The sequence below is a fragment of the Gallus gallus genome, chromosome 20 (genome assembly GCF_016699485.2).
Source record: "Gallus gallus isolate bGalGal1 chromosome 20, bGalGal1.mat.broiler.GRCg7b, whole genome shotgun sequence".
Lineage (NCBI taxonomy): Eukaryota > Metazoa > Chordata > Aves > Galliformes > Phasianidae > Gallus > Gallus gallus.
This window is the reverse complement of record NC_052551.1, coordinates 9,862,832-9,875,506: the sequence shown is the minus strand read 5'-3', so window position 1 is coordinate 9,875,506 and position 12,675 is coordinate 9,862,832. Positions and strand designations below refer to the sequence as shown.

Genomic DNA, 12,675 nt, shown 5'->3' with positions numbered 1-12,675 from the left:
TTTTGGTGGAAAACAGGTGAGGTCCAGCCTAAGGGGTCAGAGGAATAGGTGCCAGATTCAACCGCGCTAATGAATTGCTTCTGATAATTTACATGCAGTGCGCGTCGGGAGGGAGGAAAGAGGGGGGTCGCACAAGCTGGACTGGGAGAGAAATTGATTTCAGAGTGCAGGGTGGACTGAAGAGCAGTTTTGCTGTGATGCCAAAGGACTTCAGGGCAACTTGTGGCAGTGCTGGTGCGCAGGGTCTGCTCTGGGATAACTCAGCGCTGGGAGGTGAGACGTTCCGTGAACCAGAAGGCATTTGTTTCCTTCCTTCCCTCCTTTATTTCATCCATGGCATTTCAGTGGAAGCGGAGATGCTGCAGCGCTGTTTTTTTGCTCCCAGATTGTTGCTGTGTTGCACTGAAGAGCTGCAGGCAGTAGGTCCAGAGCAGCAGTAAAACCCCAGTCAGGTCCAGAGCTCACTGATCATCTGAGGGCACAAAAAGTAGAAACCTGCACGGCTCTGTTTGTTTTCCCCCTTTTGAGCCTTTAAATTTTTGGCCGTATTTCAAATGAAAATACTCTTTTTCCCTTCCATCTGTCGTTGCTCCTCTTACAGGACTTTCTGTTACTGCGATGGCAATAATACCTCAGCGATTGTATTCATGCTTGGAAATGTTTTGTGATCCCATATAGTTCCCGTGCCCCCATCTCAGTGCACAGCATGGAACACAAGGCTTGGCTGCTCCAGGTTTGCTCCCAGTTTGCTCCTTATGAGCTGCAGGACTGCTTTCCTTTCGATGCTGACCTGACTGTGTCTGTGACAGGGGAGGCTGCAGCTCGGCCAGGCGTGACTGCAGCACGTTATTGGTCTGAGCAGTGGAAGAGAATCAGGTGACGAACCGCATCTCTTCTTTAGAACATTGATCTTCTGATCCTGGGGGCATGGTGTGACAAATGGGTTCTTTTAAAAGGCCCCAAACTCACTGCTGGGAAAAGATGCATTCAGTTCGACAGAGACTGTTCTGAGCACTGAGTGGCACGAAGGTGTGTTGTACAGAGATGTTCAGCCTGGGCAGTTGGGAAATCTCTCTTCCCTGTGATAACCACCCCCCTCAGTCTTCTTTCTTTGCTGCCAAAGTTCCTGATTTCTGCACGCACTGAGCTCATCCCCACGGCGCTTACAGAAATTGCTCCGCCACGGCGTTTGTTAACTTACAAAAGCCATACAGATGGAATCAGCAGAGGTGCACGGCTCAGCTGCTCAGCATACACAGCGTGGTTTGTGGGACAGGACGGCGATGGATGCGGCCCCAGGTCTGCTTCTGGCCCTGCAATGGGATGGCAGCTGCGCAGAGCCCCTCGGATGATGGCCCCCCAGTGGCTCCTCCAGCTGTGCTGTAGGTGCAGCCCCTCTTCCCCATTTCCTGCCCCTTATCTTCAAACCACGCTTCTCCCCGTGACTTGTGCTGTTGACGCCTTCTGCACAGTGCCTCTTGCTGTTAAGAATTATCTTCCAGTGATGGTTTCCGCTCTTCCTTCCTTGCTGTTATAAGGCTGCTTAAACACGTGGGTGTATAAACTGCTGTTTAATGGTAACCCTGTACTGGGGGAGCTTAACCATTGCACTGTGAGGACAGCACTGCTTGAGCAGCACTCAGCACCGGGGAGCTGAAACATCAGCTGCAGAAAGCAGGCAGGTTCCTGGCTTTGCTCTCAGCTGTTACTTCAGGTGGGGGAAAAAAAGAATTCATAAGATGCATGCACGTTTAGGTGCTGTGTTTGTAATCCCAATTGCACCAGTGGAAGAACTCTATGTAGGAGGGGCTTTTCCTCGCATGCCGTCTGTGCAGGATGAGGCCACAGAATGAGCCTTGCTGCTGTTGTCACAGCCAGGTAGCGGGGAATGGGCAGGACAAGCACCCCTCTCACTTCCCTTATTATTTCTAAATGATGGACTCGTGTCTTTATTTAGGTAGCCTAGGCTGAGTGGGGCTGTGAGGATGTAGCTCATCTCCTGGATTGCGGATGGAATGTTTGCAGGGTGAGATAACAGCAGCAGTAACCATCGGTGTGCTGCCTGTAGGAGGGTGGGTACTGTAAAACAAATCTCTTTGTTGATGAAACGGCTCTGTATAATTAGAAAATACCAACGAGTTTATCCCCCGGGAGAAAGTGTCCGTTCAGATGGAGGCCTCTTGGCTGACCGCTGGGCTTCATTGTGGCTGTTTGGAGCCAAACGAAGCCGGTGAGCCCAATGCTGAGCACAGACTGACTCAGATCTGCGTTACGACGTACCCCCATGGCACCAACCAGGTGTCCCCAGGGAAGGAACGGCGTTGTGTTTTCCAGCCGTGGCAACATGTAGAAGTGTGGGTCGTGTAGGCAGCGCTGGGCGGCTCAGGTTTTGTAAGAAAAATCTTTCCTTAACCTATTTTACAGTGATAGAATCACCAACTGCCTTAGGTTGGAAGAGACCTTAACGTCTTCGTGTCTAACCCGGTCTGAGGAGACGGCGCACCCGTGGTGCTTTTTTGCCTTTGTTTCGTTGGTGTAATAAGGAAGGCCTGTGCTTTCTGCTCGTCGCGGGGGGAAATGAGCACATCCATTTCTCTGGCAGTTTCTTTGAGAAGTGAAATGGGGAAATGGTGGCATCTCCTCCCCGTGCACCAGCAGAAGTGGGGAAGTGCAGCTGGGCGTCTGGCAGGTGGAGGGATTCGTAGAGGTGCGTGATCTTTGGGGTAGGTGGGACAGGGACCCCTCTCCTTGGGCTGGGAAGATGCCATTGGATGCGTGAGATAAAAGCGCATCGGGGAAAACAAGCTGCTTTCTTTCTGTCTAGACTGGGAAGGGAGATGGTGTAGGTTTCTGATAACGAGTTACCCTGCAAAGGAGCAAAAAATGGGATCCAACTTCAGAGTGCTTCCATTGGTTCCTGGTGCTGCTGTGAGCCCCATGGCTGGGGGTGGTAGGATCTGGGAACTCAGCTGTATAGGTTCTGCTGTTTCCTTCTGCTTTGTTCGTGTTTTTATTTGTCCCTTTTTAATAGGAAGATTGGTGTGTTTGGTTGGAGCAGTTGTGGAGTCATGTTGGTCCCTGCTCGTGCCATGCTCACCTGTTCCCATGGGGCCGCTCCATCTGCCCCCATGAATGACAGCAGCAGAATCATCAGATCAGTGCAGTCACAGAATCATTAAGGCTGGAAAAGACCAGGGGATCACAAAAGACCACGAGGATCAGGTGCTGCTGTGTGTAAGAAATCAGTGCCTTTACCATTGCTCACCCCCAGCAGTGAGCAGTGCTTTCTGCTCTTGGTTCCAGTGCACTCACATGCAATGAGGAGTCAGTGATTCAAGCACTGCAGAGGTTTTTTAATACAGAAGCAAGGGTAATAGGGAGGTGGGCAGGTGGAACTGCTGGTTTCCTTTAGACTTGAACACAGCTGAGTAAGCAGATGCAGTTATTTTATGGCCACGTGTGGATTGTGGCATTTGCACTCTGTCATATAAGCTACTGTAGTGCCATAAACAATAATGCAGTACTGCTAAAGGTGATGAACCCCAAATAGGGAAGGCACAAAGAATCACGTTTGTAAGGAGTAATTACTGTAGGTGAGGAGAGGGGGTGGAAGATGGGAATCTGATGCTTTGGTGTTTTGGTTGTGGTGTGGAAACCATCCTCGAGGAGGTTTGAAGCCCACTCTTGTGTAAGCACAAGGTCACAGGTTTTTGTAACGGGTCGGCCATCAGATTTGCATGGCTGAATTTTAATCTGCTAAGCTAATTAGGGGAGCAAGGCTGGTATCACTGCCCTTAAGTTTGTTACAAGTTTCAGTGTAACCCCTGGGTTGTTAATGGTGGATGCTATCTCTGCTCAGGCTTGGAGGCAGCGGGGAGGTGGGGCTTGCTGCCGGAAGGGGCCATCTGCAGCTTGCTGTAGTATGGCTTGGTGGGCAGCTTTTGGTGTTAGCTCCTTAATTACCTGTAAGTGTGATGCAACACGTGTCCGTAAGGTGTGGGGCTGGCAGTTCCTTATGACTGTTGGATAACAGCAGCTCTGGGAGAGGTGGGGGCAGACGGAGGCCGACGTTCAGGTCTGAGAGATGGCCCGTTTCTGGAAGGAGAAGTGATCGTCTGACTTGTGGCTGGGGGAGATGTAATAAAAAGAAGATAAATCAGATTGAAATTTATGGCACAAATGGGGTTAGAAGAGCTGGTTTTGGTACAAGTGAGACAGTGGGAAGAAGCGTGTCCCTTCGTTTGTGTTACAAACCTTCTTGCCGTGGCTTCAATCCGTTGCTGATCTCAGTTTGTGTTCAGGTGCCCTTCCCGTCTGTTAGCTGACAGTCAGCCTTCCTTCGTCTTTTCTTCTGATGCTCACATTTAAGAGGCAGAGCATATACAAGGAATTGATGGTTCGTAGATCATTTCTGCTCTTACCTGCACGTGTTCTGCAGCAGTCGGTGCAGCTTTGCCTCCACCTCTGGGAGGACTGATGTGTGCTTTGTGCTGCTGGATCCTCGCAGGTTCCCTTCCTCGTATGCTGAAGTGAGACTTGGTTCTTCTGCAGCACGCAGTCCCTTGCATCAGCTAAGCTCCTTTAGCAGTCTCTCTCTAACAACATTACAGATTACCGAGACTTAAAAAACACACTTCTCTTGTTTTAAGTACAGCTATTTCACCACTGCCTAAGACGCAGAAGGCCGGAGTCTCGGGCAGATAGCAGTTGTTATGGTTTCTGTGCTCGGAGCTGTCTGTGTACCGCTGCCTCATTTTAGCTGTGTGTTTGTCTTTTGTGTAGTAGGAGGTTTGGGAACGGAGGCTGAAGCTACAGATAGAAGCACACAGCCCCCAGGTCTGAGCTTTAAAGTATTTGTACTTTCATCTGACAGCCAATCACGTCTGAATATGTTACACCATGGAGGTTTACTGCAATGCATTTTTGGACAGTGGGAATAATCTTGACTTTACTTTGGACTTCTGTCACAGGGCAGTGTGTGATTGCAAGCATCTTGGAAAGCCATAGACACAGAGCTCAGAATGTGCTCCCTGCTGCCAGCTGACCGTGCTGTGAAAGGCGTGAGCGTATAACTGCGTCCATTAACCTGATGGCCTCAGTATTGATCTGCTTTAAGTTGAAGTGATGGGATGACAACTTTGCTACAAGTCCTCAGCATGAGTCAGTGAAAAAGTGATTTATTTTTGTTTTGCCTTTTATAGGAGATCCTGTTCCAGAGGTGTGTGGAGGCAGCTACCACTTGTCTTAGAATAGGCAAACCAGGTGCCAGGTGAGTACTGTAGTTTTGGATTTCTTATAGCTAAAAAAAAATCCACTTATTTACATGCAACCTAACACTGAGGAAACGAAGCTCAAAGTTGCTTAGGGAATTCTCTCTGCTCATGAAGCCAAACTTAAAAGTTTTAGTCCTGCCTTTGGCTGCCTGACCTGCTGTCATCCTTGGCGCTCACTGGGATGTTCTGTGAGTATTAATTCCCTAGAATGGCAGGGAACTTCCTGTTTCTCTTTGCTGGCATTGTAGTTTGCTATTTTACTTAACTAATTTCAGGTTGTAAAAGGGCCCAGTTTACCACTGATGTCTGCCAGATGCTAAGGCCAGTTTTCAGATCACCAGTTGGGTTTAATCTAAATCTTTCTGTTGAGATGGCACCGATGACCCCAGTGTGGCTGTGCTGCCAGCAGGTGTGTTCCCTCTTAATGCTGGCTGATGCAGGCCGTGCTGGTACACAGATGGTTAAAAACTGCTGTTTAATCTGGGGGATTACCTTTCTTCAGAGCCTTCTGAGAGAAACCTCTTGAGGGAATCCTGCTTGCTTAGAACATACAGCAGATGGCTTGTTACTGCTGGATGCAGCCCTCCTTAAAAACACAGAACAGCTTTTGGTGCTGTGAATGAGAGCCACTTGTGAAAGCAGCGGGATAGGTAATATCCTGTTTTATGGGGTGCTCTAAATGTAAAGAGCTTGCAGCTTTATTGTATTTTTAATTCTGTTCCATGTTTGAAGAGCCAAAGGTTACATTCATCGTAATAAGACCATTCTGTTCCTTTAAATAACAAGTTTCCCAGATGAATTCTGGTTAGCACCTTGTCCTCTGTTCTTCTGCTTGTGCCCTTTTCATTCTGGTATTGAAAACGCAAGCACCCCCATTGCACTGAACCCCAGGTACACTGGACTCCTCAGATTGAAGTGATTAAAAACTGTAGCAGTAGGAAATGTTATTCCTGTGTCTGTCTTTATTCTTGACAGGCAGCCTGCAGACTGACAGACACAGCTGGATCAAGCTGATTTTGTTTTTACCAAACCCATTAGCCCAGTTTATCAGTGGAGGTTTGATTAATCAACGCAGGGACTGTACCTGTGATCTGCAGCATCTGTGCACCCAGGGCGTGTTGGACTGATAAGGAAGCAAGCTCGTTAGGCCTAAATAGAGCAGCAAACTTCTGGGTAGTACTGTGGTGGGGTGCATAGAGAAGCTTCCCTGGGCTGGATGCTGTTGGGTATGTCAGGAGCTGCCTGGGAGAATGTCCCAGGATGGGTGTGAGGAAGTGGAGGTGGTTCTGGCCATGGGTGGGAGAGGCTGTGCAGGGCAGCTGTGCACTGTGATTAGCTAGATTACCAGCTCCACGTCAGGATCAGCAGTCTTTGACCTCAGCACTGGGACTGCTTAGGTAGAGGGGGCAGGGAGGCTGCTGGTGTGAAAAGCTGCTCCCAGAGGGCTATGCCTCCTGTGGGTGCCCTATTTCTTAATAAATTTCCTCTCCTCTTCTGTGGATTGGGTTCGGTAGCTTTATGCTGTATTTTTAAAAGAAAAAGACATATTTACCTTCCAGATTTTGAATATATTTGAGTGTTGTTGTTATCATCATCATTAATTTATAAGCTTTCTTATTAGGTAGCATTGAATTAAACTTACAAGGGATATCAATGAGTTCTTGAAGGAAATAAGAGGAGAGTTTACAAGTGCCACAGGTGCATTCCATTTAAAGAAACTGGACACAGGTATCAGTCATAAACTAATTTAAAGCTGCTACAACTGGGCAGTTATTGGTAGGCTTGGAGATGAGTGGGGGAGGTGTGGTGCCTGTGTCTGTGCCTCTTAGTCAGCCTGTGCTAGAAGGATGATACCCGTGTGTTGGCAGAAACAGATCTGGTGTTTTTTGAAGCATATTAGTGCTTTGAGAGCATGTGGAGAACTCAGTAGTGAAATAGGCAATGTCTGAGGGTAGTTCTTGGAGGCAGCCTTTTGAAACCTGAAGTTATTAGCTTTATTATATAAGATAAAGGGTTAAATTAGAAAAGTCTGGTGCTTTAAATATCTTTTTCAAAGTCTGCATAATCTGGTGTGGGCTAACTGTAATGACATAATCCAAAAATAGCCAATAGTCTTCAATGCTCATCCTTGCTGCAGTTCTGCAGCTAAAGAATGGCAAATGCTAAGCTGCTAAGGATGTTAGAGGACATAACCACGTCTGTCTGTGGCTCAGGGGACACCTCGAGGGTCTTGCATGTCTGATTGTAGAGCTGGAGGTTAAGTCAGATTCCAGCAGTAGGATTTATCTAACATATATATTAAATGTTTGATTCCCAACTTGACATTATTACAGGGGAGATTGCCTGCTCCTGAAGCAGGCAGGTGTTTTCTCTCTCGTAGTGGGATGCATTGGCCTAGTTCTGTTGGATTTTGGCTAAAGGATTCTGCTGTGCCTGGTTTCAGTGATAAGATGGGGTTTTTGGAGGTGGTTGTGTTTTTTCTTTTTAAGGTACAGAATGCATGCAATGGAGAATACAAATAAAAGCCCTGGTGAGGGAGGTGGAACTTTGTGCTCACCTCTGTGCACATGTGGTGCAGAAGGCAGCCTCCATCTAACAGCAGCCTGTCTGTTGTCCAGTTATTCATGTAGGTGTTATCAGGGGCAAACTGAGACTAAGAAAGAAAATGAAATAGTAGGGATGTGTATGTGATTCTTACATCTGTGTTCAGCTCTTCGTTTTGAGTTTGTTTTTCTAAAGAGTGGAGTTGAGTATATACAGCAGTGATTGCGGGGTGTGCTCTGTGCTGAGAACTGCTGTTTTTGCCAAAAAATCAGGGAATTCTCAGCAACCTTTAAACTTCCACTTATGTTAAGAGCCTTTTCTCTTCAAAGCCCGTTAAGTCCTAAAACATGAATTTTCACACAGGTTTCTTACCCTGAAACCTCCAATTTCAAGGCTGATCTGTTTAAGGTCTGCGCTCTTTCTGGTTTAAGCATTTCCTGACCTCATCTTTTTCTTTGTTTTTTTTTTTTTTTGGCAGGGACCCTTCTCTGTTCAGGTTAGTCCAAGATGGCAGACCAGAGGCAACGCTCGCTGTCTACCTCTGGAGAGTCGTTATACCACGTGCTGGGACTGGACAAGAATGCTACTTCTGATGATATTAAAAAGTCATACAGGTAAAGTTTCAAGTCTTGGATCTGCCACCCAATAAAACAAATATCATTCCGTGTTCGACAGATGAGGCTCCAGTTTTATTTAAAATCTGTGTGAGAAAAGCATGTGAGAGAACGGAGGGGAAACATATGGTCTGTTTTCACAGAAGTTGCATGGAGCCATTGTCACTGACAACATTTGTATGTCAGAGTTGTGGCAGATTAAACGTAAGGACTTAACAAGTGCAACTCTCCATCGTGCAGTATCATTCAAAAATCCTTTAGGTAAAATTGAACAAAGTTGTAGGAGTGCCACCAGAGTTAAGTTCTTCCTTTGTGTTGCGTAGCTCTGTGTGTGGTTTACAGACCACGGGTGGGCAGTCCTGTGCTGCTGTCCATCGTTTTGAGTTCTGGCACAGTGAGGTGTAGAGTAGAGATGTAAATAAGAATGAAAACTGAGTATCAACAGTGATTTCTTTTCTAAAACCGCGTTCGAAATGTCTTATTCTTCATGGAGTTATTTTTAAAAGAAGATTTTTCTTAACCCTTTTTCTTAGACACACAGAATGGTTTCACACTGACAGAAGGAACAACAAAGGGTTGTGTTCCCATCCTCTCTTCCTTCCCACGTTCCCTCCAAACCTGCTTGCATGCAATCTCTTCTTTGCTGTAAGAGTGAGCTGCAGTCGTGTTGGGACTACCTGGGAAGTGGCAGTGTGTTTAACATCACACTAGGTGTCAGCAGTCATCTTCACTTGAGGTTACTCCTTTCAGAAGTTTTGTTTTAATCTTCAGTGTTTACCAAAACGTTTCCCTTTCAAAGCTGCTTTTTCATACCGCTAGCAATGACTAAGTGAAACACGAAGAAATTGGCCCAGAATTAGCTGTGTCTTCCCCAGGTCCTCCTACTGCACATTTGGGACAGTCATTTTCTAGCAAAAGGGACTGAAAAATATTTTTACCTCATGGGGGAAGAAACCTATAAGACTTTCTCCTTTGGAAGAAGGCACAGCTGAGTTCAAGGGGGAAATGTAGCTGGCTCATTCATACCTGGAACTTCATCTAATCTTGTTGCCTCTTCTGCTCTTTTAGTGGCCAATTCTTGCTTCCATTCCATTTAATCTGGAATGTCCTTTGCTGGCCTGTGGGATATGGGATCTGTGCATACATAGGAAATACGATGTGAAAAATACTTCTCTATCACAACCTGATGGTAGCTATGTCCTCTTTAAGTTGACATACCCTCCCTCAAATTATGAAAACTGTGGTTATTTCAGTCTTCTCTGAGCCAGTGGCACTGTTGGCAGCCCTGAATAATATTATCTTCCCCAGTAACATAATTTACAGCTTACAAGTGTTTCAAGTACACACTCACTTCACTGTTTGAATGCTGTGATGTGTGTGTGCACCCAAAGCTATACTTGCACAAATCTTTATTGTACATTTATCTGAATATTTCCCTCCTGAGGAGCTGTGGTGTGTAAATGTCTGCAGGCTCTCAGGGTGTTTGTCAGACATGGGCTCTCGTGGTACATCCCTTCAGGTCACCTACCATTTTTGGTGGTGCAGAACTATTAGAACTATTATTCTGAATCACTCTTCTTCTTCGGAGCACAAATGACTCAAACTGCAATCATGCAGTCAGGAGATGCTTGGCCAGTACTGATTTCTTTTATTGCTTGGGCTGTGTCTGAATTTGCAAATTTATCAGTACTTAATCTGAGTTTTTGTGCTGTGTTCAGTGATGTCTGGGGACTGGAAACTGCTGTCACTTAGTTGAAGGAGATCTAGAATGATATGGGGGGGTACGTTGTGATTTCCTGAAGCTGATTCTATTCTAGCAAGCCTTGCACTGAAGTGCCTTGTACCTGCACGGGAACTGGTGAATTAACCACAAGTGGTTCTGTTCTATTTTTGTGTTGAGACACTGTAGATGAGTTGTAGCTTGCTTGTATTTGTTCTTTGATGCTCTGCCTGAGACTTGTGCCATGTTTCATTTCTGTTAGCTTGGCCTTTGCTTTAGCAGGAGCAAAATTTGCTGGTGGAAATAGCTAGAGCTGAGGGGTGAAATGCTTTCTTCTTGTCTTCAATATCCTATTTTTTTCCATTGGATTTCCAAGGGTCCGATCCAGCACTCTGAAATCAATGAATTAAACTAGATAGTGCTGCAGCATTTTGGAATCAACAGGGAAGTGAATCAGAAATGAAGGAAACTCTACTTGTGGAGATATTCTTAACTGGAACTTGGAAGTTTCCCTTCAGTGACATGCAGTGGAACTGAAAAAAAAAACCCAACAAAGCCGAAAAAAACCCCAAAACCCAAATCCCAGCATCTAATCTATAATCTCTTTTTGCTTTTGGCAGGAAACTTGCACTCAAATACCATCCTGATAAAAACCCTGATAATCCAGAGGCGGCAGAAAAATTTAAAGAGATCAATAATGCACATGCAATATTGACCGATGCGACAAAGAGAAACATTTATGATAAATATGGTTCCCTGGGTCTGTATGTAGCAGAGCAGTTTGGCGAAGAAAATGTGAACACATACTTCGTGCTGTCTAGCTGGTGGGCAAAGGTAGGTTTAAGCACAAAGAGAAATGGTTCTGGATTGGCATTTAAAATGCTTAATGTACTCTGTTTGAAAACTGGGTTTGTTTTCACTTCTGGAATTTGCTTTCTGTCCTCTGCAGGCCTTGTTCGTGTTCTGTGGGCTCATCACAGGCTGCTACTGCTGCTGCTGTCTGTGTTGCTGCTGTAATTGCTGCTGTGGGAAGTGTAAACCTAAACCTCCTGAAGGCGAGGAGCAGGAATACTACGTCTCTCCAGAGGACTTGGAGGCACAGTTGCAGTCAGATGAAAGGGGTAAGTAATGCAGCTGGGAGGTTTGTAGGATTGTAGAACCTCTGGTATTCAGAGTGCGTCAGTCTCTGACTGGGGGCTCAGAGTGCTGTGTGAGGAGCAATGCCTGCTTTGTAGGCAGATCAGCACAGGTCCCTGCAGAGGAATAACTGTAGCACAAAAGTTTAAACAGTTGTGTGGGTAAGGCTGGCACCAGAAATACAGCTGCTGAAAGCTCCCTATGGGTCTTCGCTGAAGGTGTGGTGAGGTCAGCTTCAGAGAAATGGGTGAGTGTTGTGGTTTAACCCAGCAGCAGATAAACACCTTGCAGCCATTTGCTCGCTCCCACCGCAGCAGAAGGTGGGGGAGGGAATTGGAGAGCAGAAGGTTGAGATAAGGATGGGTTAATAAGAAAGAAAGAAAAAGGGGAGAAAAAGAAAAGAAACAATAAGGACAATGGAAATAACGCAAAGCGAGTGATGCACAGTTGCTCACTCCCTGCTAGCGGATGCCTGGCCAGACAATGGTGTTATCAAAGCACTGCAGAGAGAGGTACCTTATGCTTACCAAAGCACACAGCACTGCTTTTTTTTTTCCTCTGCCTTGGTATACTAAGCCTTTTGTCTTTGCTTTTCAGAGGCCTCAGACGCACCTATTGTGATACAGCCAGCATCAGCCACAGAGACAACCCAGCTCACAGCTGACTCTCACCCTAGCTACCACACTGATGGATTTAATTAAGTTAAGGAAACACTGTAATTAGAATGGTTTAAAAAAAAAAAATACATGGCCAACTCAACACTAGAATCATGAACATTAGAAGTAGGGAATGGGGAGGGGGAAAAATTCTGCCACAGTAAGAAGGCAGCTTTCCAACCTGCTGAAAGTATTTTGTAATCCCTTCAGCCTTTTGTCACCTTTCAGTGTCGTATCTTGATGATACGTGAAGTGCTGTAGCATGCAGTATGTAAAGCAGTTTAGCTACGGTCTTATGTTTCCTTTCTCTTCCTTTTTTTTTGTTTGTTTTTTTTGTTTTGGTTTTCTTTGTTCTTTTTTTTTTAATAGCATGTATGGAGTTACGTTAAATGTCTGTGGTGTAATGTATTGAGTTGTCACAGTATGTGTGATGGAGACATTCTGCATTTTAAGCAGTGGTACTGGCCTAAAATGAGACTTAAAGTTTCACAGGAGCCACCATACTTTCATACAGCCAAGCTGTCAAAAACCCTTTAAAAAAAAAAAGCTCATGATTTTTATTTGGGTGCAACAAGCCAATTCTCTTATTCCTGCTTTTATTCCTGCTACCTAAGCAAGTTTACAAAGCCAAGAACCAAAAAATGCCAGTCCTGCAGAGCTAGATTCCTCTTCTAATGCTGGTTTACAGCTTAAATAAATACACCTTGGAAAAAAAAAAAAAAAACAAGAAG

At 45.7% G+C, this 12,675-nt stretch overlaps 1 protein-coding gene across 2 annotated transcripts in view; it reads left to right on the top strand.

Annotated features, from left to right (window-relative positions):
• Positions 1-12,675, top strand: part of DNAJC5 (DnaJ heat shock protein family (Hsp40) member C5) — a 16,157-nt gene extending 3,482 nt beyond the window's left edge. For both annotated transcript variants that reach the window (NM_001278009.2, NM_001278008.3), the window contains exons 2-6: positions 5,202-5,269; positions 8,296-8,431; positions 10,772-10,985; positions 11,101-11,272; positions 11,886-12,675. In NM_001278009.2, the coding sequence (NP_001264938.1) occupies positions 8,325-8,431; positions 10,772-10,985; positions 11,101-11,272; positions 11,886-11,989 (597 nt within the window). In that variant the 5' untranslated portion in view covers positions 5,202-5,269; positions 8,296-8,324 and the 3' untranslated portion in view covers positions 11,990-12,675. The remainder of the gene's footprint in view (positions 1-5,201; positions 5,270-8,295; positions 8,432-10,771; positions 10,986-11,100; positions 11,273-11,885) is intronic.